This window comes from Pleurodeles waltl, chromosome 2_2 (genome assembly GCF_031143425.1).
Source record: "Pleurodeles waltl isolate 20211129_DDA chromosome 2_2, aPleWal1.hap1.20221129, whole genome shotgun sequence".
In the NCBI taxonomy this organism is placed as follows: domain Eukaryota; kingdom Metazoa; phylum Chordata; class Amphibia; order Caudata; family Salamandridae; genus Pleurodeles; species Pleurodeles waltl.
The window spans coordinates 889,959,956-889,984,233 of record NC_090439.1 but is presented as its reverse complement, the minus strand read 5'-3'; the positions used below and the strand labels follow the sequence as shown (position 1 = coordinate 889,984,233).

Genomic DNA, 24,278 nt, shown 5'->3' with positions numbered 1-24,278 from the left:
TGCTCCTATCCGTTGTATGACCTTATGTTCTGATGGATATTTTTGTCTACAGAATCCTCACCTCTTGAAGAATCCCTGACATCAGACTTGATCTGGAACGCTTCAAAGCTCTACTTGTAGAGGGGACGCTGGTTTCATCTTGAAACCGAAAGTGACATCAGAAGATGTTACTGAAGCCTGATATCACTCACCCCAGAGCAACAACTTCATTCGCCTTTTTTCTGCTCCTTCAGCGAGGATCTGCAGTTTGTGAAAAAATTTCTCACATAAAAAATAGCATGCAGTGTCTTCCCTAAAGCGTTCAGGTTTCAAACCTTGTAGGGACTGCAAGGGTCAGATGTCTAACACCGACCCCCACACTTTCTATCTTTGGGGTCTGACCAAGACTACAAATCCAGCGAGTCTTGCCTCAGCATGAACCCTAAGGTGATTAAGAAACTTGAGGCCCTACTTTTTATGGCTCAGGCCTGCAACAAAAAGAGGCCAACATCACTTTTTGACCAGCTCGATCTCACCTTGTTCCCACTCCTCCAGTAAAAGGAAAAAATATAAAAAACACCAAAAACTAAAACATTCTAAAGGTAAGTCTCCTAGATGCCATTTGTAAGAAAGTGCTCCTTTTGAACATGGTCATCCTGACTTTTTACCCACTGATACTGAGGTTTTTTGACTGAGGTGCACTGGGTTCCTGCTAACCAGGTCCCTAGTGCCAGTGCCATCTCCCTAAACAGGTAAAATGTGTACAATCAGCACACACTCCTATACCTCTGTAAGTCCCAGGTAAATGGTGTCCCTGGTACCTAGTCCCTGGGTACTGGACAGGGTCCCTAAGGCCTGCAGCATGTACTGTGACACCCTCAGAGACCCCGCTAAAACAAGTTGCTCACAGCTTCCATTACAGTCTGCGTGTCCTGGTGCAAGTCAGGTTAAAACACGACACAGCACACTTAGTGTTGCATGCCCCACTCACTACATCAAAATATATGCAAGTCACCCTTGCAGCAGGCCTTGGACCTCTAAAGCAGGGTGCATTATATTTGATGCAAAGACATATCTCCATGAGCAGATATGCCCCTGTGATGTCTAGTTTGATTGCTGGATATCACAAGTGAACATGGAAGCCTTCTTAAAGTATGTATTGGACACTTGTCATTACGAGTTCCCCAGCTACATAATGGGTTCACTGAAACCTATGGTGTTTGGTATCAAACACCTCGTCTTAATATATTCAGGCTGATGCCAGCTTTGGATTTATTATGACATGCACCCAAAGGACACCTTACAGGTACCCCTGAAACCTACTAGTCTCTTAGTGTGCTGGCTGACTGGTTTTGACCAGCCTGCCACCACAGACATATTTCAGACCCTCTGGAGGTGACAGCCAGTGTTCTCAGAGGTCAGATAACGCCTGCTCTGGAGTAAAGTGTTATCACCTACTGTGATAGTTATGCAGTAAACTTGTTCCACTTCTGGGTTAGACAACCCCCTATGGTGGGCTACCCGAATTGGACACTGAAAGACGGGTTCCACCATCTTGATTTTGATGGAACTACGAATTCTGGGACAGGATTATGCCAACTTCCCACAGGAAGTGGTCATATAGGGGGTGTAGTCACCCCAAGGGTAAGTAGCCCATTGGCGGCTACTATACCCTCTCCTAAATGCCACTAAATTGATTATTTAGGTGGCTCCCTGACATTAGAAGAACAAATTCGTCTGTCCCAAGAAGGAGAGGACAAAGAAGAGCCGAAGAAGCGAAGAACTGTGGACGACTGGTAACCCTTGGTGTTAAACCCTGCCAGCCGACCTGTTTCTGACCCGACAATCACGACTCTGTGCATTTTGTAATAAATCCAACACTGGCATCGGTGTGGGTTTATTATTTGGAGACGTTTTATACCAAACTTCCCAGTATTCAGTGTAGTCATTATGGAGCTGTGGTGTTCGTTTTGACAAACTCACAGACCATACACTTAATATGGCCACCCTGTACTTACAGTGTCTAAGAATGGACTTAGCTGCAATAGCAAAATGCCCCTACAGTGTCTATGCCCTCACCTGTGGTATAGTGCACCCTGCCTTAGGGCTGTAAGGCCTGCTAGAGGGGTGACTTACCTATGCCACAGGCAGTATTTTGTGTGCGTGGCATCCTGAGGGGGGTGCCATGTCGATTTCGCCTTTTGCCCCCCACCAACACACACAATCTGCAATGGCAGTGTGCATGTGTTAGGTGAGGGGTCCCTTAGGGTGGCCCATCACATTCTGCAGCCCTTAGGGACCTTCCCTGGTCACAGGGCCCTTGGTACCACTGGTACCTTTTACAAGGCACTTATCTGTGTGCCAGGGGTGTGCCAATTGTGGAAACAGTGGTACATTTTTAGTGAAAGAACACTGGTGCTGGGGCCTAGTTAGCAGGGTCCCAGCACCCTTCTCAGTCAAGTTAGCATCAATATCAGGCAAAAGGTGGGGGGGTAACTGCAACAGGGAGCCGTTTTCCTACAGTGTGCATTCATTGTGCTGAGAAGTTTGATACCAAACTTCCCAGATTTCAGTGTAGCCATTATGGAACTGTGGAGAATTGACTGACTCCCGGACCATATACTAGTTACGGCTACCCTGCACTTACAATGTCTAAGGTTTGTCTTAGACACTGTAGGGGCATAGTGCTCATGCAACTATGCCCTCACCTGTGGTATAGTGCACCCTGCCTTAGGGCTGTAAGGCCTGCTAGAGGGGTGACTTACCTATGCCACAGGCAGTGGGTTGAGGGCATGGCACCCTCAGAGGAATGCCATGTCGACTTAGTCCTTTTCTCCCCACCAGCACACACAAGCTGTGAGGCAGTGTGCATGTGCTGAGTGAGGGGTCCCCAGGGTGGCATAGAGACCTTCCCTGGCCACAGAGCCCTTGGTACCAGGGGTACCAGTTACATGGGACTTATCTGGGTGCCAGGGCTGTGCCAATTGTGGGAACAAAGTTACAGTTTAGGGAAAGAACACTGGTGCTGGGGCCTGGTTAGCAGGGTCCCAGCACACTTTCAATCATAACCGGCATCAACAAAAGGCAAAATGTTAGGGGGTAACCATGCCAAGGGAGGTATTTCCCTACAGTGACCAACCCCCTTTTCAGGGCTCCTTCGCAAGTGGGTCCTCAGATTCGTCAAGCAAGACTCTTCAAGGAACTTTCTGCAATACATCATCTGCTGCTGGTCTTCGCCGAAACTGAACAAGTCTGCTTCTGGTGGGAAGGCTCCCATTGCAACTTTGTTTTTCCGGATCCTTCAAGAATCCTGCAACATCAGAGGCTGTGCATCCTCCAGGATCACAAGTACTCTGTTTGCACCAGGAAGCACAAAGCAGTCTCCCTTGGAGTGACTAGTCACTCCCCTGCAAGTGCAATCACCTCAAGACAACGTTGACCGGCTGGTATGGTCTGCTGTCCATGGACATCTGAAGATCCTGCAACACAGGTGGAGAGTCTAATGACTCCTCTGGGTCCTGCTTGGCTTATATCCAAGTTGGGAGCCTGGGGTCCCAGCTCCCGCCACTGGACTGGCACCCCTGTGTACCATGACTGTTGCACATGCCAAGGCTTGTTTGACTCTTCCTTTGGGAGAAATTCAGCCTCCAAGAAGCCCTGGCCTCCAACACTCTGCAAACCGAAGATCATCTCCTGTCCTGCAACGTGGGACTTCTGTTTTGCGGAGCTGGTAAGGCCTGCTTGTGATTCCCTGTATACAGTGCCTGTGGGTCACTCGTGGGGTCTGCATCGACTTGGGTTGGCCTTCTTGTGTGCTGAGGGACAGCTCTGACTCCCCCTCCTGGTTAGAGTCTCCTGGACCTCGCTAGTCCCCCAAAACTTTGCAAACTGTTCTTCAGCTCCTGTTTGTATTTGCCAGTGCTTGTTGGTGACCTGGCTGGTCACTAATCCTCCTCTAATCTGACGACCGTCGAATTACAGCTCGTAGGTGACTCCTGGGATCTTCTGCAGCTCCTTGACCCCTCAGCTGGACTACTTATTCCGCCGACTTGCAGGAACTTCACCTTTAGGAGGGTGGGCATTGCCTCTTGCACCACCTGGGCTCCTGCAAGGGTGCTGGACTCTGTCCCCTTCCTTTGCAGGTCCTTCACACCCGTAATCCATCCCAGATTTCCAGCAGCCTGGTCCACAGATCGTGACAGCAGCTGGACAATCTGAGGCAACCACAGTCTTCAGAGCGAGTCCTTCTCCCCTCCGCATCAGAGTCCCTGGTGTAGGTACTCCTATCTTCTGGGTATCCTGGGGTAGGGTTCTCCATCCATCCTCTTGCCTGCTGGTTCCTGAATTCCTCCAACTCCAACTACTACTCTCTGTGTTTGTCACCCACCCAGTTGTCCCATACACTATTTTCCTCCTGGTTTCACTTACTGTACTTACCTGTGGTGTTCCTAACAGCCTCAGCCCACTACCACACTTACCTTGGCTGAAGTCACTATGTCACATTCCACTTTTTTTGTGTATGGTTTGCCCCCCCCCCCTAGTGCCCTGTATATTTCTATGCTATTTCTGATGGTTATTTTTTGTTTATATTGTGTGCAACAACTCCAAAGGGGGATATACCAATGTCGGTTTAGTAGTAGTGCTGTAATAAAGTATCCTTTATTTTTGCAACACTTGTGTGGTTCTTTCATGTGAGTGAGTTACTTGACTACTGTACATTGCAATTGCTTTACATGCCTCCTTGATAAGCTTTAGCTGCTTGCCTCAGCTACCCCTAGAGAGTTTCTGCTATCTGGACACCTATTCACTATCACTAAGGGTTTCCCGGTCACCGGTCTGTTGGTGCTGAGTCCATCGAGAGTTGCAGACAGGCCGACGCGGTTGGTACCAGGTTAGCTGCTTCTCTTCTCTTTTGCCGGTGTGAGACTTCAGTGTATTTGGGCTTCTTAGATAGTCAGGATCTGGGTTCTTGGGTTTAGGGATGCCAACTAAATACTCAATTTTGGGGCATTACAGGGAGTGCCAGCTGGCAGCCAATCGGTTGCTCTCCTTTAGGGTGACTACATGCTCTTTATGCCCACTACCGTTGGGGAAGTGGGCATAACCCTGACCCTAGGGGTCTAATTCCACCCAAAATAGGACGGAGGAATTTAAAAACTAGTGTCCACTTAACTTCAGCTTGTTCACATTATTGGTGGGACTGGCATGATGTGGGCACACCTTCTAATCTAATTTTCCCACCTGTCTTGCCACCAAGAAGTGGTGTCAGGACAGGGGGATTGTTCATCTCCCCCATTTGGAGACCTGGATCACATTATGAAGACGGCTAGGCCATTGAAGCTTCCTGCCCTGGAATGTCCATCCTGCCTGGAGGAGGTGTCAGCACACCCACCCAGTGCAGTCTTTTGTCTCTGGCCACCGCAAGCACTGGCTATCACTTTAGAGGGTCAGAAACGTGGCTGATCTGGTCAGGATCAGTCAGTCGACACATTAGTAGCTGGTAGGTTTTCAGGCATGTATTTGTAAATCAAACACGGGCTTCAGTGAGGGTTTACCAAAACAAGATGTTTGATACCAGACTTCCCTATCTTCAATGAAGCCATCATGTAGCTGGGGAACTCTTAGTGACCAGTGTCCAGGCTGTGTATTTGAAATGGCTTCCCTGGTCACTTACTATGTTTGGGAATTGACAAAGACATAGCAGGTAAAAACCTCACATGTAATATAATGCACCCTGCCTTAGTGCTTTAAGGCCAGCCCTAGGGTTGACTTAAATATATTACATGCAGGTTTAGGGAACATGACACCAAGACACGCAGCCAGCAATGGCTGTCAGTCATATGCTTGGTGTGGGGTCCCTTAGGATGGCACAATTCATGCAGCACCTTTTGGGACCCACTTTAGTACCCTACGCCTTAGGCAGCATTTACTAGTGACTTAACAGAGGGTGCTAAAGGTTTGCTAGTTGGGGAAACAACTGTGCAGTTTTGGGAAAGAGATCTGGCACTGGGGACCTGGTTAGCAGGATCTCAGTGCACTTTCAGTCAAAATCACATCAGATACTACCAGGTAAAAAGTGGGGGCTAACCATACCAAAAACATTTCTTTCCTACTCCTGGGCTGTACTCTATCAAGCTGTTGCTGATGGGAGGGACACAGCAAAGTTTACGATCCGATGTGGACTGGACATGACCAACTCATTGGGCAGAGCAGTTGTGTCAACGGTGGCCCTGAGGCACCATGCTTGGTTGAGGATGTCTGGGTTGTCAGGGGCTGCCCAGTCTAACCTTATGGACGTGCCCTTTGATAGCACCCATCTCTTCTGAGAAAAAGGAGGCTCTGCGCATTGAAGGGCTTCAAGGATTCTCATGCTACAGCCAGGTCCTTGGGACTCGCAGCTGCCCCTCTGTGCTGCCTCCCTTCAGTCTGCTTTTCGCCCCTTTTATGGCTACGGAAGAGGTGCCCCACCACTGTGTTGTGCATGCTGCCCAGCCTCTGCATGGCCAGGGATGTGGGATCTACCGCCATTGTGGATCAGGGAGCCAGCGGTCTGGCCATTCCTTCCTCCTCACCCCCTCTGCAGCTGCCTCCAAACCTTCCTATTATGACGATTCCCCTCCAGGGACCAGTCGGAGGCAGGGCTCGCCATTGCGTGCTCTGCTGGCAGTCCATCACGTCAGACAGGTGGAATTTTGCAGATAGTTCGAAGAAGCTACTCCCTCCCCTTCTAGACCACCCCTTCATCCATGCTGCCATCCTATGATCAGATGACAGAGGATCACTTGGCACTTCTCAGCGAGGAGATTATGGCTCTCTTGGCCAAGGGAGCCTAGAGAGTACCCCTGTGCCTGGTCATGGTTGTCATTCCCTCTACTTTCTGGTGCCTAAGAAGGACAAGGGCCTCCACCCTATTCTAGACATCCGATCCCTCAATCTCTTCCTCAAGAAGAAGTTCAAAATGCTCACTCTAGCTCAGGTTCTATCTGCCCTGGATCCAGGAGACTGGATGGTAGGTCTGTACTTATAGGACACCTACTTCCACATTCCTGTCGTGCCTACCCACAGATGTTACTTGTGGTTGACGGTGGGCCATGAGCACTTAAAGTTCACTATGCTCCCCTTTGGCCTTCCCAGCACCCCTAGGGCATTCACCAAAGTAATGGCAGTGATTGCAGCTCGTCTGCGCAAATTAGGGGTTTCAGTCTACCCCCTATCTCGATTACTGGCTGTTGAAGGCTAGTTCGCCCCAATTTGTGTCCTCCGACCTTCAGACTATGGCGGAACTCGTGAATTCGCTGGAGTTCACTATAAACATGCCAAAGTTACACCTGACTCCCTCTCAGACGCTCCCTTTCATCTGAGTTGCTCTGGACACAGTGCAGGTTAGGGTTTATGCTCCTGAGCTGTAAGTCCAGGATATTCAGGCTATGATGGTGTTTTCAGTCTCTAGCATGGATTTCGGTGTGAGTTACTTTGAGGCATGGCCTTGTGCATCCTGCTGATGACACATGCCGGATGACATATGCAGGCTCTGCAGTGAGACCTGAAGTTCTAGTGGGTGCAGCATTGGGAATCTCTCTGACATGGTCCAGATCTTGGAGTGAACTGCGCAAGCTCTGTAGTGGTGGCTAAGGAACCGTGATTGGGTCGGAGGCAGATCCCTTTCCCTTCACAAACGGGATTTGACAGTTCTAACAGATGCATAACTCCTGTAATGGGGCGGCCACGTGGGAGAGGTAGAGAACAGAGGCATCAGGTTTCCGACAGAGTCCGCACTCCACATCAACTTGTTGGAGCTCTCAGTGATCAGACTACCATTGGAAGCATTTCTTCCCTCTCTCAAAAAGAAGGTAGTGCAAGTGTTCCTGGACAACACCACTGCCGTGTGGTACTGCTTCAAACAGGGCTGGGAGGGGTCCTGGACTCTTTGTCAAGAGGCTCTGCACCTCTGAACGCAGCTGGAATAACGGCATTTCCCTGATGGTTCAACATCTGGGGGGCTCTCTGAATATCAGAATGGATGAACTCTGCCAACAATGCTTGGTTGATCACCAATGTCGTCTCGAACCTGAGGGAGGTGCAAGGTCTCTTTCAGCAGTGGGGAAAACCTTGGGTAAATCTGTTCGCCTCTGCAGAGAATGCGCAATTTCAACAATATTGCGCATTGGAGTTTCCAAAGCGCCACTCGCTAGGTGCCGTTTCTTGTCTCGAATTGAGCCTTTCCACCCATATCACTTCTACCCTAAGATCTCAAGAAGATCAAGAATGATTTGGTCCAAGTAATCCTTCCTACTCTGGACAAGGGCCTCCTTTCTTCCAAAAGTGGGTATGCCATTCCATGTAGCCCAATTCATGACTGTCTATTTTTTACGCACCCCCACCTTCTAAGGAAGAGGTAAGAAGAGAGTCTGCCGCCTGCACCCAAAAAGAACATTGGTGTTCTACCTTGATGGTCCCAAAGAGGTCTGAGTGGATGATCAACTCTTTGTTGGTTATGTGGGTTCGAAGAAAGGTCAGGCAGTGCAGAAGAGAACCATCTTCGGATGGGTCGTAGTCTGCATTAAAATGTGCTATACATTGGCCTAGAAGCAACCCCCTGAGGGCTTCCGTGCTCATTGTACTAGAGCTAAAGCTGCAACCACTGTATTATCAGGTGGAGTTCCAGTACTGGGCATCTCTCAGGCAGCAACCTGGGTGTTTCTGCACACATTTACCAAACACTACTGCCTGAACAGACAGGTCCGTAGGTATGGGCACTTTCCCCCATTCGGTCCTACAGGACTTTGTGGTGGGATCTTGGTTCACAGACCCACCTCCAGAGATGGTATTGCTTGGGTATCTATTCTAAGATAAGCAATCTGCAACTAGACATCTGTCAGATGGAGAAGTCACTTACCTTTGGTAATGCCTGATCTGGTAGAGACAGTATCTAGTTGCAGACTCCTTACCGACCTACCCATCCTCCCCGCTCTGCAAACAGATTTCTAAGGACAGGGCCGTCCCTTTTCAGCACCTTAGTTTTGACTCAACAGTAGTCAGTGTGCTAAATGGCTCTCTGCTTCTGACATGGAAAGTTGTAAAAAGAAAGTCAACGCGCTGGGGTGAATCCTATATAGGACCTGCAATGTCATGTCATGCATAGATGACACCGATGACAGACGCAGAGCCTATTGACACCACCTAGCCCTATAAAAAAAATCTCCAGATCCAGACTGACGCCTGGTGGAACTTTTAAGGTTAGGAATTTGCAACTAGATATTGTCATCAATGTGCCGAAGTCACACCAGTCTTTCAAGTCTCTCCTTCAAGGTAACCATCCTTGATATGATGGTCTTCCAAGATATTCTTCGGCCTCAGTGAGTCCAGGACATTCACTTCGGAGTTGAAGACTGCGGGCGCCTGTATTATTGATACAGGCAGCGAAATGGTGTGACTATTTGATTCTTATTTTGGTCTGAAAATTTATCACAGTATATACAGTGGCTTTCTTGCAATTATTCTTTGGGCATCTGACAGACACTAATGCTTAATTTCTCCCAGCCTCAGCTGCTGCCTCCTAATCATTGATTTCTTTTTAAAACATATCAAAGCATGGTGTATCCATTTAGCAAATATCGCTTCAATTGTATCTCACATGCTCAAGGTATTTGGAAATGGTTTCAGCATTTGATAACTAAAGCGTGTCAGTTAGACTTTAAAACACCATCTACTTGTGATTTGTCTGTGTCCACAAGGCAACAAGGAGAATGGAGGAGTCTACGTGTTCTAAAGTTAATCTGTTATCTTTTATTTCAGGAGTCCCTCACAATCTTGCAGGATGTGCCTCAGATCTCTGTGTATAGATTTGAGGTCCGGTTTTACTGTTTTTAACTGTAGAAATGTAAACAAAGTCTAAATAACTGTCTTCTATCTTACAGGCAATGAGGAAAGGTTTGCTGGATGTACTTCCAAAAAATTCTTTAGAAGATTTGACAGCAGAAGATTTCAGGCTATTGGTTAATGGCTGTGGAGAAGTCAATGTGCAAATGCTAATCAGTTTTACCTCTTTCAATGATGAATCAGGTAGGGTGTGTAGTATGTCATACCAAATACAAGTCACACTTGATGACTTTTGTCTTGAATTGTTTATGGTCATAATGTATTTTAATAGCCTTCCCCAAGCATCTAAAGTGAATTATCGATTTCCAAATGCCCTTCATTTCCTCCCTCCACTCTTCTCTGGGTCCGTAAGTCAGAGCATTATGATAAGGTTGCCAATTTTGGGTATATCATTCAGACAAATAGGAGTGAATGCACTGACTCATTAATGATTATAGATGTCAGGTCCTAAACCAAACCAGGCCAATTGAAAGTCCTGGTCTCCATTTTTTTGTATGTTGCCAAAGCTCATATTGATGCCAGCAGACTGCATCTGTTTCCTGGACAACGTGCTGTGATGACATTTCACTCTGGATGCAACAAAATATCTTGAAGATGAATGATATAAAGTGGTTTTGGTTTGTGATAAGCATTGATGGGCTTTTTATCATTGGTCCAAGAGGTTGGGTCACCCCTGCAACTGGTTATTAGGCAGTTAAGAATTTGGAATTTGGTTCATGACTGTAGGAAAGTCACTCTTTTTGGCATGGTTACCCCCACAGTTTGCCTGTTTATCAGTGTGTTTAGACTGTTTTTACTGGGATCCTGCTGACCAGAACCCCAGTGATTGTGCGCTTTCCTCTGAATGTGGTTGGTTTGGTACCCCTTACACCCCACAATTGACACAATGGTTTACCCCTTTAAGCCCCTAGTATATGGTACTTAGATACCTAGGGCACTGTTGCACCAGGGGTCCCCCATGGGCCTCAGCATGTATTAAACCACCCATGGGAGCCCATGGAAGCCTTATCTGCAGGCCTGTCATTGCAGCCTGCATTAAAATGTGCATGCTGCACTGCTGGTCACTACACCAGGTCACTGTAAGTCACCCCTATAGTAGGCCCTCCTAGCCCAGAGGGCAGGGTGCAGGTACCTGTGTGTGAGGGCACCCCTGCATTAGCAGAGGTGCCCCTGCGAACCCCTGTTCCAATGTACTGGACTTCGTAAGTGCAAGAAACCATTTTACCCTTGTACTGGCCACAGGTCTACCTGTTGTCCAGCTACATAACAGTAACTCCAAACCTAGACATGTTTGGTAGCAAACATGTCGAAATCATACCTCAGTACTAATGCCAGTATTAGTGGCATGGTTCCATGCGCTCTGGGGGCTCCTAGGAGGAACCCCCCAGTATTTCCCCCTACCATTCTACTAGGTTGTTGTGAGCAACCAGCACTGCTGCAGCCCCTCAGACAGGTTTCTGCCTTCCTGCTGCTTGACCAGCTCAAGCAGGGGAGGGCAAAACAAAGGATTTCCTGCGTGAGAGGGGATGCAACACCTTCTCGCTTGGAAATAGGTGTTATAAGTTTGGGGAGCAGTAGCCTCCCAACGCCACCGGCTTGCTATGAAGGGCACATTTGGTGCCCTCCTTGCTTAATCCGGTTTGCACCATTCCAGGGACCCCCACTCCCTGCTCTGGTGTGAAACACAGAAAGAAAAGAGGAATGACCACTCCCCTGTCCACACCATCGCAGGGGTGGTTCCCAGAGATCCTCCAGGTGGCCACTTGATTCTCTCATCTTGGAAACAAGATGTGCAGGGCCCCCTGGGAGCATCTAGTTGGTCCGCACAGGTAACTGATGTCAGTGACTCCCTCTGATAGGTGGTCACCCTGCAGAGTGACAAGCCCCCCTGTTAGGGCTATTTAGGGACCCCCTTGTGGGTGGGTCCCTAGATACCCCCCACTTTTTGCCTGATACTGATGCTGACTTGACTGAGGAGTGTGCTGGGACCCTGCTAACCAGGCCCCAGCACCAGTGTTCTTTCACCTAAAATGTACCATTGTTTCCACAATTGGCACACCCCTGGCACACAGATAAGTCCCTTGTAAAAGGTACCAGTGGTACCAAGGGCCCTGTGACCAGGGAAGGTCCCTAAGGGCTGCAGCATATGTTGTGCCACCCTAAGGGACCCCTCACCTAACACATGTACACTGCCATTGCAGATTGTGTGTGTTGGTGGGGAGAAAAAGGCAAAGTAGACATGGCATCCCCCTCAGGATGCCGTGCACACACAATACTGCCTGTGGACTAGGTAAGGCATCCCTCTAGCATGCCTTACAGCCCTAAGGCAGAGTGCACTATACCACAGGTGAGGGCATAGCTGCATGAGCAATATGCCCCTACAGTGTCTAAGTCTATTCTTAGACTTTGTAAGTACAGTTGTGGCCATATTAAGTATATGGTCTGGGAGTTTGTCAAAAACGAACTCCACAGCTCCATAATGGCTACACTGAATACTGGGAAGTTTGGTATCAAACTTCTCAGAATAATAAACCCACACTGATGCCAGTGTTGGATTTATTTAAAAAAATGCACACAGAGGGCATCTTAGAGATGCCCCCTATATTTTACCCAATTGTTCAGTGCAATACTGACTGGTCTGTGCCAGCCTGCTGCTGAGAGACGAGTTTCTGACCCCATGTGGTGAGGGCCTTTGTGCTCTCTGAGAACAGAAACAAAAGCCTGCTCTGGGTGAAGATGCTTCACACCTCCCCCCTGCAGGAACTGTAACACCTAGCAGTGAGCCTCAAAGGCTCAGGCTTCGTGTTACAATGCCCCAAGGCACTCCAGCTAGTGGAGATGCCCGCCCCCTTGGCACAGCCCCCACTTTTGGCGGCAAGTCCATGGGAGATAATGAGAAAAAAAAGGGGTCACCACCCACCAGTCAGGACAGCCCCTAAGGTGTCCTGAGGTGACCCCTGCCTTTAGAAATCCTCCATCTTGATTTTGGAGGATTCCCCCAATAGGATTAGGGATGTGCCCCCACCCCACAGGGAGGAGGCACAAAGAGGGTGTAGCCACTCTCATGGCTGGTAGCCATTGGCTACTATCCTCCCAGACCTAAACACACCCCTAAATTTAGTATTTAGGGGCTCCCAGAACCGAGGAAGATAGACTCCTGCAACCTGAAGATGAAGGAGGACTGCTGACCTGAAGACCTGCAGAGAAGACGACACCAACTGCTTTGGCCCCAGCCCTACCGGCCTGTCTCCCCACTTCAAGCAAAACTGCAACATTGACGCGTCCCCCAGGGTCCAGCGACCTCTGAAGCCTCAGAGGACTACCCTGCATCTAAAAGGACCAAGAAACTCCTGAGGACAGCGGCCCTGTTCCACAAAGACTGCAACTTTGCAACAAAGAAGCAACTTTTAAAGACCACACGTTTCCCGCCGGAAGCGTGAGACTTTCCACTCTGCACCCTACTCTCCCGGCTCGACCTGCGGAAAACTAACTCTACAGGGAGGGCTCCCTGGCGACTGCGAGCCTGTGAGTAGCCAGAGTTGACCCCCCCCGAACCCCTACAGCGACGCCTGCAGAGGGAATCCAGAGGCGCTCCCCCTGACCGTGACTGCCTGCTTCAAAGAACCCGAAGCCTGGGTAACACACTGCACCTGCAGCCCCCAGGACCTGAAGGATCTGAACTCCAGTGCAAGTGTGACCCCCCCAGGCAGCCCTCTTCCTAGCCCAGTTGGTGGCTACCCCGAGGAGCCCCCCCCCCCCCCCCTTGCCTGCCTGCATCGATGAAGAGACCCCTGGGTCTCCCATTGAATCCTATTGCAAACCTGACGCCTGTTTGCACTCTGCACCCGGCCGCCCCTGTGCCACTGAGGGTGTACTTTCTGTGCCTGCTTGTCCCCCACCCCCCCCCCGCACCCTACAAAACCACGCTGGTCTGCCCTCTAAAGTCGCTGGTACTTACCTGCTGGCAGACTGGAACTTTCCATTGAAGCCTATGTGTTTTGGACACCACTTTGACCTCTGCACCTGACTGGCCCTGAGCTGCTGGTGTAGTAACTTTGGGGTTGCCTTGAACCCCCAACGGTGGGCTACCTTGGACCCAATTTAGAACCCTGTAAGTGCCTTACTTACCTGTGAACCTAACAAAGACTTATCTCCCCCAGGAACTGTTGATTTTTTTACTGTGTCCATTTTTAAAATAGCTTATTGCCATTTTTGCCAAAGCTGTACATGCTATTGTGATGATTCAAAGTTCCTAAGATACCCGAGTGAAATACCTTTCATTTAAAGTATTGTTTGTAAATCTTGAACCTGTGGTTCTTAAAATAAACTAAGAAAATATATTTTTCTATATAAAAACCTATTGGCCTGGAATTGTCTTTGAGTGTGTTCCTCATTTATTGCCTGTGTGTACAACACATGCTTAACACTACCCTCTGATAAGCCTACTGCTCGACCACACTACCACAAAATAGAGCATTATAATTATCTTTTTGTGCCACTATCTTACCTCTAAGGGGAACCCTTGGACTCTGTGCACACTATTTCTTACTTTGAAATAGTATATACAGAGCCAACTTCCTACATCCTCTTCTTCTCTGCAGCTCCTCATCTGCCCAGATTTGCATTGCCAAGGCTTGTTGGTGGTCCCACTGACCATCTGCCACACGGAGACCGTCGTGGGACATCATCTGCACGGCTCCAAGGGCTTCTCTGCTGCTCCAGGACTCCACAGCTGATCCTCACCCACAGTAGGGTGCGTAGTGGCTCCTGCCCTGCCCAGACACCCCTGTGTGGACTGGTCTCTGTCCCCTTCTTTTACAGGTCCTCTTCTTACAGAATCCACCATTGGGTTCCACTGGACTGGCCCTGATCTTCCACTCTTTCTTTTCCAATTCCCCTTGTTAGTCTTTGGGAAGACCAGGTAACTTAAATCTGCTCTCCTGGTCACTGGGGGTCACCTAGGTACTAACCTCTGGGTGTCCTGAGTTCTCCCAGCCCCCGTCTCACTACTCCATATCCTTCTGTGTGCCTTTTCACCCATAGCACTTCTGCCCAGAGTTCTCAAGAAGATCAAAAATCAACTGGGCCCAAGTAATCCTGATTGCTCTGGACTGGGCACAGAGAGTTTGGTATCCAGAGCTTCTGAAAATGAGCATCAGTTTTCCAATCAGACTGCTCTTTCGGGAAGGTCTTCGGTCGCAGCAGCAGGGAAAGGTTCTTCACCTGAACCTGTCAACTCTGTGCCTTTATGCATTGAAATTGAGCGCCTTCGAACTTCTTCCCGTAGTCTGTAGTTACTTTGGCATCCTGGCGTCCCTCCACTAAGACGGTATAGGCCTGCAGTTGGAAACGCTTTGTATATTATTGTACAGAAAGATCTATTGATCCTCTTTCTGCTTTTCTCTCTGACATTATTCTCTTTGTCTTATCCCTTAACCAGCAGGGCTCTGATTTGCGCACTCTAAAAGGGTATCTTTCCGCCTTATCGGTGTTGCCTTGGTTGCCTGATCAGCCTTCATTTTTCAAATCTCAAATTGTAAATAGATTTCTTAAAGGGCTTATACGTATGTGTCTTCCTACACCCTTTGTCATGCCTCAGTTGGACTTAAATCTGGTGCTCACTTTTCTCATGTGTGCATTCCTTTGAGCCACTCTGTCCCCTCTGGCTGCTCACCATCAAGACCTCCTTCTTAGTGGCACTAACATGCCAGGAAGGTTGGTGAGAGATGCAGGCCCTCTTATTTAAGCCCCCGTTTTTTTTCATATTCCCGGTCAAAGTGGTGCTTTGAACTTGTGCCACTTCAAGCCCACCTCTACCCCTCCCCTCATCTTACCCCATACCCCTCCCCCTCTCCAAAGTTGTGACTCCATTTCAGCTGGTTGAGAACATCACCCTGCCCACCTTCTTTGCTCCACTGCATCCCTCTAAAGAAGAAGAGCAACTCCACCAGCTGGACCCCAAAAGAGCATTGACAGCACAAAAGAGTTCCGGGTGAATGACCAACTGTTTGTGAGGTAAGTGGGAGCAAAGAAAGGTCGTACAGTGCAGAAGCAAACCATTTTGCGCTGGGATGTTCTCTGCATTAAGATCTGCTAAGCACTGGCCAAAAAGCAGCCACCTAAGGGCTTGAGAGCTCATTCCACCAGGGGGAGGGCTGCTGCCTCTGCATTAGCATTGGGAGTTCCAGTCCTGGCCATCTGTCAGACAGCAACGTGGGTGTCCTTGCACATGTTCGCAAGCAATTACTGCCTGGCCAATTAGTTCCATAGAGACAGCCACTTTGCCTGTTCGGTCCTACAGGATTTTTTAGTGTGAGAAGATCTCTCCACAGCCAACTGACAGGAGGTTATGGCTTGGGTATCTATTCTAAAGGTAAGGAATCTGCAGCTAGGAGTCTCTATCAGATGAACAAGTTATTTACCTTTGGTAACGCATTATCTGATAGACACTTTCTAGCTCTAGATTCCTTACATACACCCATGCCTCCTCGCTCTGCGGACTTATTTGCTAGGGTTAAGGATTATCCTTTTCAGGGCCCTAGTTTTTTTGCACAGACAAAAACTATAGGTTCTTTTCATAGCTCTGTGCATCTGGTGTGGAAGGTTGGGGAAAAGTAACTAATGTACACACGCGTGGGTGGTGCATTCATAGACAACCATGACGTCACAGACTGCTCCAACGATGCTACACAGATCCGAACAACGCCATCCGACGGCGCACGCAAGGGTATTGCTGTGCAAAACTTCCAGATTCCAAGCTGATGCCAGGAAATTCTAAAGGTAAGGAATCTGCAGTTGAGTCTCTACCAGATAATGCATTACCTGAGGTAAATAACTTGTTCTTTATGACCTGTGTTGTAGCCAAGAAAGGAAAGGCGCTGCAGAAGCGGACCATCTCATGATGTAAAGTTCTCTGCATCAAGATCTTTTATGCATTGGCCAAAAAGCAACATCCTGAGGGCTTGGTCACTCACTTTACTAGAGCCAAAGCTTTGACCACTGCATTAGTCCACAGAGATACAGTTGCCTGTACAGTCGGCATTACTGTCATTTTGCCTGTGCAGTCCTGCAGGACTTTCTAGTCTAATCCGTATCGCATCCCCACCTTCGGGGTGGTATTGCTGGGGTATTTATTTTAAGTCAAGGGATCTGCGGCTAGAAGTCTCTATCAGATGAACAAGTTACTTACCTTCGGAAATGCCTTGTTTGGTAGAGACTATATAGCTGCAGATTCGTTACCGTTCCTCCCTGCTTTGCAACCCGGTTATAGTGTTAAGGACTAACCCCTCAAAGGGCCCTGGTTTCGCACTGCAGTGGTCAGTGTCCCTCATGGCTCCATGCTTCTGGCGTGGAAAATAGTAAAAGAAACTGATGTCACCGTGCTGCTGTGACGCCTGTATAGTCACTGCACATGTTACTTCTGGAGCAGACTACATCAACAATGCCACACTGATCCAAACACTGCTACCTACTGGCACACAGAGGTACTTCTCACCGAAAGTTTCTGGATCCAGTCTTACTCTTCAGGAATATTGTAAGGAATCCATGGCTAGATAGGAGATATCTAACCACAGATGATATACCAAAGACAAGGGACTTGTTCTTTCGGTCAGCAACATCCCCAGAATGACCCAACCTCAGAAGAAATCCACTGTACAAAATGCACCGTTTTTTCCCACCATTACGTTCGAGGCTGAAAGTCTGTGTTCTGCACAAAAACTGTATTGTGGTCCTAAGGGGTTAGGTTATGCAGCACACTGTTTTTGTACTAATTCTTTATTAATCCCATTAAAGGTGGCACAGCGGCATCAGAGAAAGTTGTATAAAAGAATATAACCTAAAGTTTCTGATGCATACTTGCATTTTCAGATTCACCACCTTGTGAATAACGCCAGATTCCCTTCTTGACCCAGAGATGTTTTCTCAGTAGTTCTCTCACGTGCCAGTAGGGGCCCTAGTGCTGGCCCAGGTGGGGTCTGTACTGCCCCAGAAGTGACATCAGGCTGCAGTATAACTGCTACATCAGCTAGTCATCTTTTTTTTTGTCTGCACACCTTCTGATGCTGATCAGATCATTCTCTTGATTAGTATCAACTGACAGAGCTATTTGTCAAAGTTTCCCACACGTGCAAGGGACATTTCTCCACATAAATCTACAGGTCTCAAACCTTGGAAACAGATGTCAGTAACAGGCTCGCACCAGGTCTGTCTCTATGGACTGGGCTCCTCACATGACTGTCGTGTGACATGCATTTGGATGAACTCAAAGGCCATCCGGGATAGTGATGCCAAATTCTACATTGCTGAGCATTGCTGGAAAGCATCGAAGACCCAGTCTCGCTCAATGAAGGACGCAGATGCATTCTTGATCCCAAGGCTGGTCCAGAGAGAGGTTTTCATCCCACCCAGTCTTTAGGTAAGTCAAAAAAGAAAGAAGAAACACAGGAAGACAAAACATGGTTCCCCTTTTTCCCACCACCCTCATCAGACGTTTACCAGATGTTAGGATACCTCCACGTCTCTGTCTGAGTCCTCCACTTCGGAATTGATCCCTGCACTAGTCTCGATTGAGCCAGAGTTCTCAAGTCCATCAGCAATGCCACAGCAGGTTTAAGCCCTTAAGGAGGCTGTGGTGCAGATATTTGGCACCCTTCAAGATCCTTTTGGCACACCTCTGGACTCCATGGTTCTGAGCAGTCTAGTTATCTCCATCAGATATGTCCCAGAGACTGACTGAACCTCTCAACCCTGGCGCCCCATCCCCATGTTCTGGGGACTGCCCACGATGCTTGTTCTGACTCCTGTTACAGTGCCAAGAACTGCGTTGGAGCCCTGGTCTTCGACGTCTGGAGAAAGACACCATAAATCTATCGGAAGTGATTCCACCATGACCTCTTTCAACATCGTGCCCCCCGTGATGATGATAGCAAAGACGTATCACAATTATGATGATGAGACCTTTTTCTAGACCCCCAGAAGACTTGATACTTCTCCTGACACTGGCCTCACCTCTCCAGTTGGTCCCTCGATGGAGGACTCTGCCTCATTTGCAAGTATAATAAGAAAAACAATAGAATTGTTTGACCTCCAGCTTCCCTCAGAGGTAAACCCAATGTACTCACGGGGTACTTCAGCCTGGCAACATCCTCAGAACCACTAATCTTTTTTAATGAGACAGACACGCTTCTGGGCACCAGAGCAAAGCCAAGGTATTGCCCTCCTATCAACAATCAAATAGTCAGAAGCCAGATCAGCTCCGGATGGCTTGTCTTTGCCTGTGCAACACTCTAGAGCATCATGGTTCAGGCTTCCACCAGTAAGTTGAACCCATCTGCGTTACCGACCACTCCGCCAGACAATGTCAAAACTCATGGAGGTATTCTGAAAGTAAATGTTGTCATATGCTATTCTTGCCCTCAGGTCCATAAACCTGAGTTGCCTCCTGGGGCATTACTTGCATGTTTTGTGGTATATGGTGGCCAATATCCTGTCTGCAGTCCTAGATGACCTTCTTGCAACTTACAACAGATAATTCAGGTAAGCAAAGACGCAGCGAAGTATGGGATCAGGTGGGACCTGGGTGCTTCATCTGTCTGGGTAGGGCAGTTTGTACCTGTGGGGTGCTTCTTAGCCACACCTGGGTACGCTTTACAGGCTTTTCGAGTGATGTAGAAGGGTAACCTCGTCTCTTTGGGGACATGACTGGCTTAGCACTAGAGCACTTTAAGGGAAGAATGGTGGCAGTGCGTGCTATTGGCCTAGCTCCACCCAACACTGCTGTTTTCCCAGCATTACGGCCCCTTTCATGGCTTCGGAAGGGGGCTTAGCTAGAGGTCATGCCGCAGTAACAAGACCTTAGAGCCTTTTAGAGGCAGCGGTCAGCGATCTGGCTGAAGCGTCCATGACCCAAGGGGTAATAAACTCCCCAGTACCCAACCGCCGCTGCCATATCTCTTTAGTTTACCCTTAGATACTCACTGTCGCCAGTCGGAGGCTGGATAAGTTATTACCACTGTTAGTGGCGAAGCATTACATCTGCAGATAGGTGCGCAAATAGTCAAACATGGTTACTCCTTACCCTACCCTTTCTTTCCACCCCTCCAAACATGCCACATACAGCACAGAAGCTATTGTAGAACCACTTGTCCATTCTGTTTAGGGAAGTTCAGACTCTCAGAAGTTGATTGGCTGATACTCCTGCTACATTCCGGTTCCAAAGAAAGACAGAGGACTTGGTCTTAGACTGGATCCCTGCCGTTGGAACTACTTCCTCAAGAAGGGCGAGATCAAGATGCTCACCATTGGCGAAGTTCTGTCTGCCCTAGATCAAGAGCTGGATTTCCAGGATGCCTATTTCCACATCCCCATCCTGTAGACATTACCTGTGGTTTCCAGTATGCCAGAAGCATTTTCAGTTTGTGGTGCTAGCCTTCAAGCGCCCTTCTGGTGTTCACTGAAGTGATGGTGGTGGTTGCTGCCCATCTTTGGAAGTTGGGAATACCAGTCTTTCCCATACCTCAGTGACTGGTTGCTGAAGGGTGCCTCACCTCAAACAGTCATCTACCACCTCCAGTCGATCTGTTGGCATCTCAGTGATTTTCCATCAATGTGCTGAAGTCACACCTGACACCTTCACAGAGGCTCCTTTTCATTAGATACATTTCTGTTTCGGGCCATCCCTCCAACTCAACAAGTCCAGTACATTTGGGCTGTGATCCTAGTGTTTCATCCTTTGTCCTGGGTTTCAGTGTGAGCAGTTCTGAGGCTTCCTAGGCTCTTGGCCTCCTGCATTTTGCTTATGGACCACACCCGGAGGCTTGTGTAGTCTGTCCATTGGGATCTGAAATCTGTGGGCTCAGCACCCAGAGAACCTATTGTATTCCATCCAGGTGTTGGGAGGAGAAACTACAACAGATCTGCAGTGGTGGCTGTTGGACCGCAGTTAGACCAGTGACAGTCCCCTCTCCCTACTCCACCCACAACTGAAGGTTGTCACTGGTGCATCACTGCTGGGTTAGGGAGGGAAAGTTGGAAATGAGAAAACTATGGTCTCTGACGGAAACCCGCCTCCACATCAACTTGTTGGAGTTTCAGGAAATATGTTTGGTATTGAAAGCTTTCCTTCAATCCATCAAAGAAGAACGGGTGCAGGTTCTCACTGGCAGCGCCACCGCCATGTGGTACTACAACAGGCAGGGCAGAGTGGGGTTGTGGATCCTGTGCCAGGAGGCTCTATGTCTCTGGAATTGGCTGAGTTGTCTGGGCATCTCCCTTGTACAACGCCTAGAACTCACGATAAACACCAAGACAGACATGTTCAACCAGTGTTGCCTAACGGCTCACAAATAGTGGTTCACAGGGATCTCATTCAAGGTTCACCTATGCAAACTCAGTCTCAAAATTACTGTAGACAGTAAAATTAAAAAAGCATTATACAGGTTTCAGTTCTAAAAAATTGTATATGTGCCCCATAAACCAGGAGCAATCTTTTTTTAGCACAGTCCAGAGAAGGAAAGGTAGGAAATGGAGCCAGAGGCTCAGAAGGCCGCCGAAACTCGAACGCTGAAGTATTAAATGTGGAGCTGGAGGGACTATAAACGATTTTTTTTCTAAGACTTTGTAGGAAGTTGGCTCTGTACATACTATTTCAAAGTGAGAGATAGTGTGCACAGAGTCCAAAGGTTACCCTTAGAGGTTGATAGTGGCAACATTTGATAATTCTAATGCTCTATTTTGTGGTAGTGTGGTCGAGCAGTAGGCTTATCAGAGGGGTAGTGTTAAGGATTTGTTGTACACACACAGGCAATAAATTAATAACACACACTCAGACTTAACTCCAGGTCAATACGTTTTATATAGAAAAATATATTTTCTTAATTTATTTTAGAACCACAAGAGACTCGTATGGTTGTGGTAGGCTGGCAGAAACTGGTTAGCCTAGCACTAGGAGTCGGACTGGTATTCAGGGGGCATCTCTAAGATGCCCTCTGGGTGTATTTTACAATAAATCCCACACTGGCATCGGTGTGCATTTATTGTGCTGAGAAGTTTGATTCCAAACTTCCCAGATTTCAGTGTAGCCATTATGGAATTGTGGAGTTCGTGTTTGACAAACTCCCAGACCATATACTCTTAATGGCTACCCTGCAATTACAATGTCTGAGGTTTTGCTAAGACACAGTAGAGGCATGGTGCTCATGCACTTATGCCCTCGCCTGTGTTATAGTGTACCCGGCCTTAGGGCTGTAACGCCTGCTAGAGGGGTGACTTACCAATGCCACAAGCAGTGAGAGGTGAGCATGGCACTCTGAGGGGAGTGCCATGTCGACTTAGTCATTTTCTTCCCACCTACACACACAAGCTGTGAGGCAGTGTGCATGTGCTGAGTGAGGGGTCCACAGGGTGGCATAAGACATGCTGCAGCCCTTAGAGAACTTCCCTGGCAACAGGGCCCTTGGTACCAGGGGTACCATTTACAAGGGACTTATCTGTGTGCCAGGGCTGTGCCAATTGAGGGAACAAAGGTACAGTTTAGGGAAAGAACACTGGTGCTGGGGCCTGCTTAGCAGGATCCCAGCACACTTTCAATCATAACTGACATCAACAAAAGGCAAAAAGTCAGGGGGTAACCATGCCAAGGAAGGCATTTCCTTACAGCCAGTAACTTGCCTCTTTTCTCCTGGTCACTGGGGAGCACTCTAGTACTTATCTTTTGGGTTTTCTAGTACCTCCAGCTCCCCTCTACCAATTCCACTTCCTTGGGCAGGGGACCCGTCCTTAGTATTCCATTTATTTAGTATATGGTTTGGTCTCCCCCTAGCCTACAGTATTGCCTACTGTTTTTGCTTTGTATGCCAATTTCTGATTGCTACTTTATGCAGTAGTGTGTTCACTTACCTCGTATTGGAGACTTGCCTATCTAGTATTTTAGTATTTGTGTCACTAAAATAAAGTACCTTTATTTTTGCAACACTGAGTGGTTCTTTCATGTGTGTGAGTGCTATGTGACTACAGTGGTATTGCATAAGCTTTACATGTCTCCTAGCTAAGCCTTGGCTGCTCATCCACAACTACCTCTTGAGAACCTGACTCCTAGACACTGCCCACACTTCATTAATAAGGGTATACCTGGACCTGGTATAAGGTGATAATACTATAGTTGCTCAACACACACCAGGACACCTTCCTACTAGCAGGGCTTCAGAAGCTGGAGACAGGCCTGTAGGGCTGGGGCCAAGTCAGTGGTTTATTCGGTCTTCTCTGCTGGGGTTCAGCTTAGTGGTCCTTCTTCTTTCTTCTTGAAGTTGCAAGGAATCTGACAAGCTAGGTTCAGGGAAGCCCTTACATCCTAGATTACAGAGGGCAGTAGCTAAAGGCTATTGTCCCTGAAGGTGACTACACCCTTCCGGTGTCAACTCCCTTTGGGGCGGGGGACACAGACCCTATTGGTCCCTGTCCTTTAAACCAAGATGGAGGATTCTGTCTTAGGGGTGGTCCTAGCTGAAGTGGTCACTCCTTGTTTTTCCTAACTTTCCTGCTTGACCTGCTGCCAAAAGTGAGGTTTTGTCCAGGAGCGGAAATCTGCACTAGCTGGAGTCCACTGGGTCCTTTGAGGGTCACAGCCAGGTGTTACAGTTCCTGCAAGAGGGAGGTGTGAAGCACCTCCACCAAGTGCAGCCCTTGTTTCTGGCCACACAGGCTCTCACCCCATGTGGTCAGAAACTTGTTTGGAAGTGGCAGCCTGGCACAGACCGGTCAGTCCTGCGCTAGACGTTTTGCTAAAATACAGGGGGCATATCTAAGATTCCCTCTGGGTGCATTTTTCAATAAAGCCAACACTGACATCGGTGTGGGTTTATTGTGCTGTGAAGTTTGATACCAAACTTCCCAGACTTTAGTGAAGCCATTATGAAGCTGAGGAGTTCATAATGACAAACTTCCAGCTCATAAACTCTGTATGGCCACACTGCACTCACAATGTCTTAGAATGAACTTTGACACTGTAGGGGCATATTGCTCATGCAGCTTTGCCCTCACCTGTAGTATAGTGCACCCTACCTGCACCCATTTTAGTAATGTGTTTAACCATTTGGCAGTGTCCGGAACTGCAGGTGCCTTCCACTGCATAGCAATTTGCGGTTTAAATAACACAAACGCAAGGTCAATGAATCTGTGCAAATGTTTGTCATCTTTAGGGCGAAGTCCCAGAAGACAGGATTTATGAGTGGGAGGCAGTGCATACCAGTCAACTCCACCATGGTGGATGTGACTTCAACCCATGCCAGGTGGGGATGGGGTGAATAGTCCCAGACCATATGATAAGATCCGGCCTCTGCGAGTTTGCAACATGTGCATTCAGGAGTGAATGTCAGGAACATATGCTTTATACATTGGGGAAACAGATACACATTATGTAAGTA

The 24,278-nt window shown here is 48.2% G+C and overlaps 1 protein-coding gene across 8 annotated transcripts in view; it reads left to right on the top strand.

Annotated features, from left to right (window-relative positions):
- UBR5 (ubiquitin protein ligase E3 component n-recognin 5) overlaps nucleotides 1-24,278 on the top strand; it is a 1,605,594-nt gene that overhangs the window by 1,495,889 nt on the left and 85,427 nt on the right. For all 8 annotated transcript variants that reach the window (XM_069220579.1, XM_069220580.1, XM_069220578.1 and 5 more), the window contains one exon: nucleotides 9,897-10,041. In XM_069220579.1, the coding sequence (XP_069076680.1) occupies nucleotides 9,897-10,041 (145 nt within the window). The remainder of the gene's footprint in view (nucleotides 1-9,896; nucleotides 10,042-24,278) is intronic.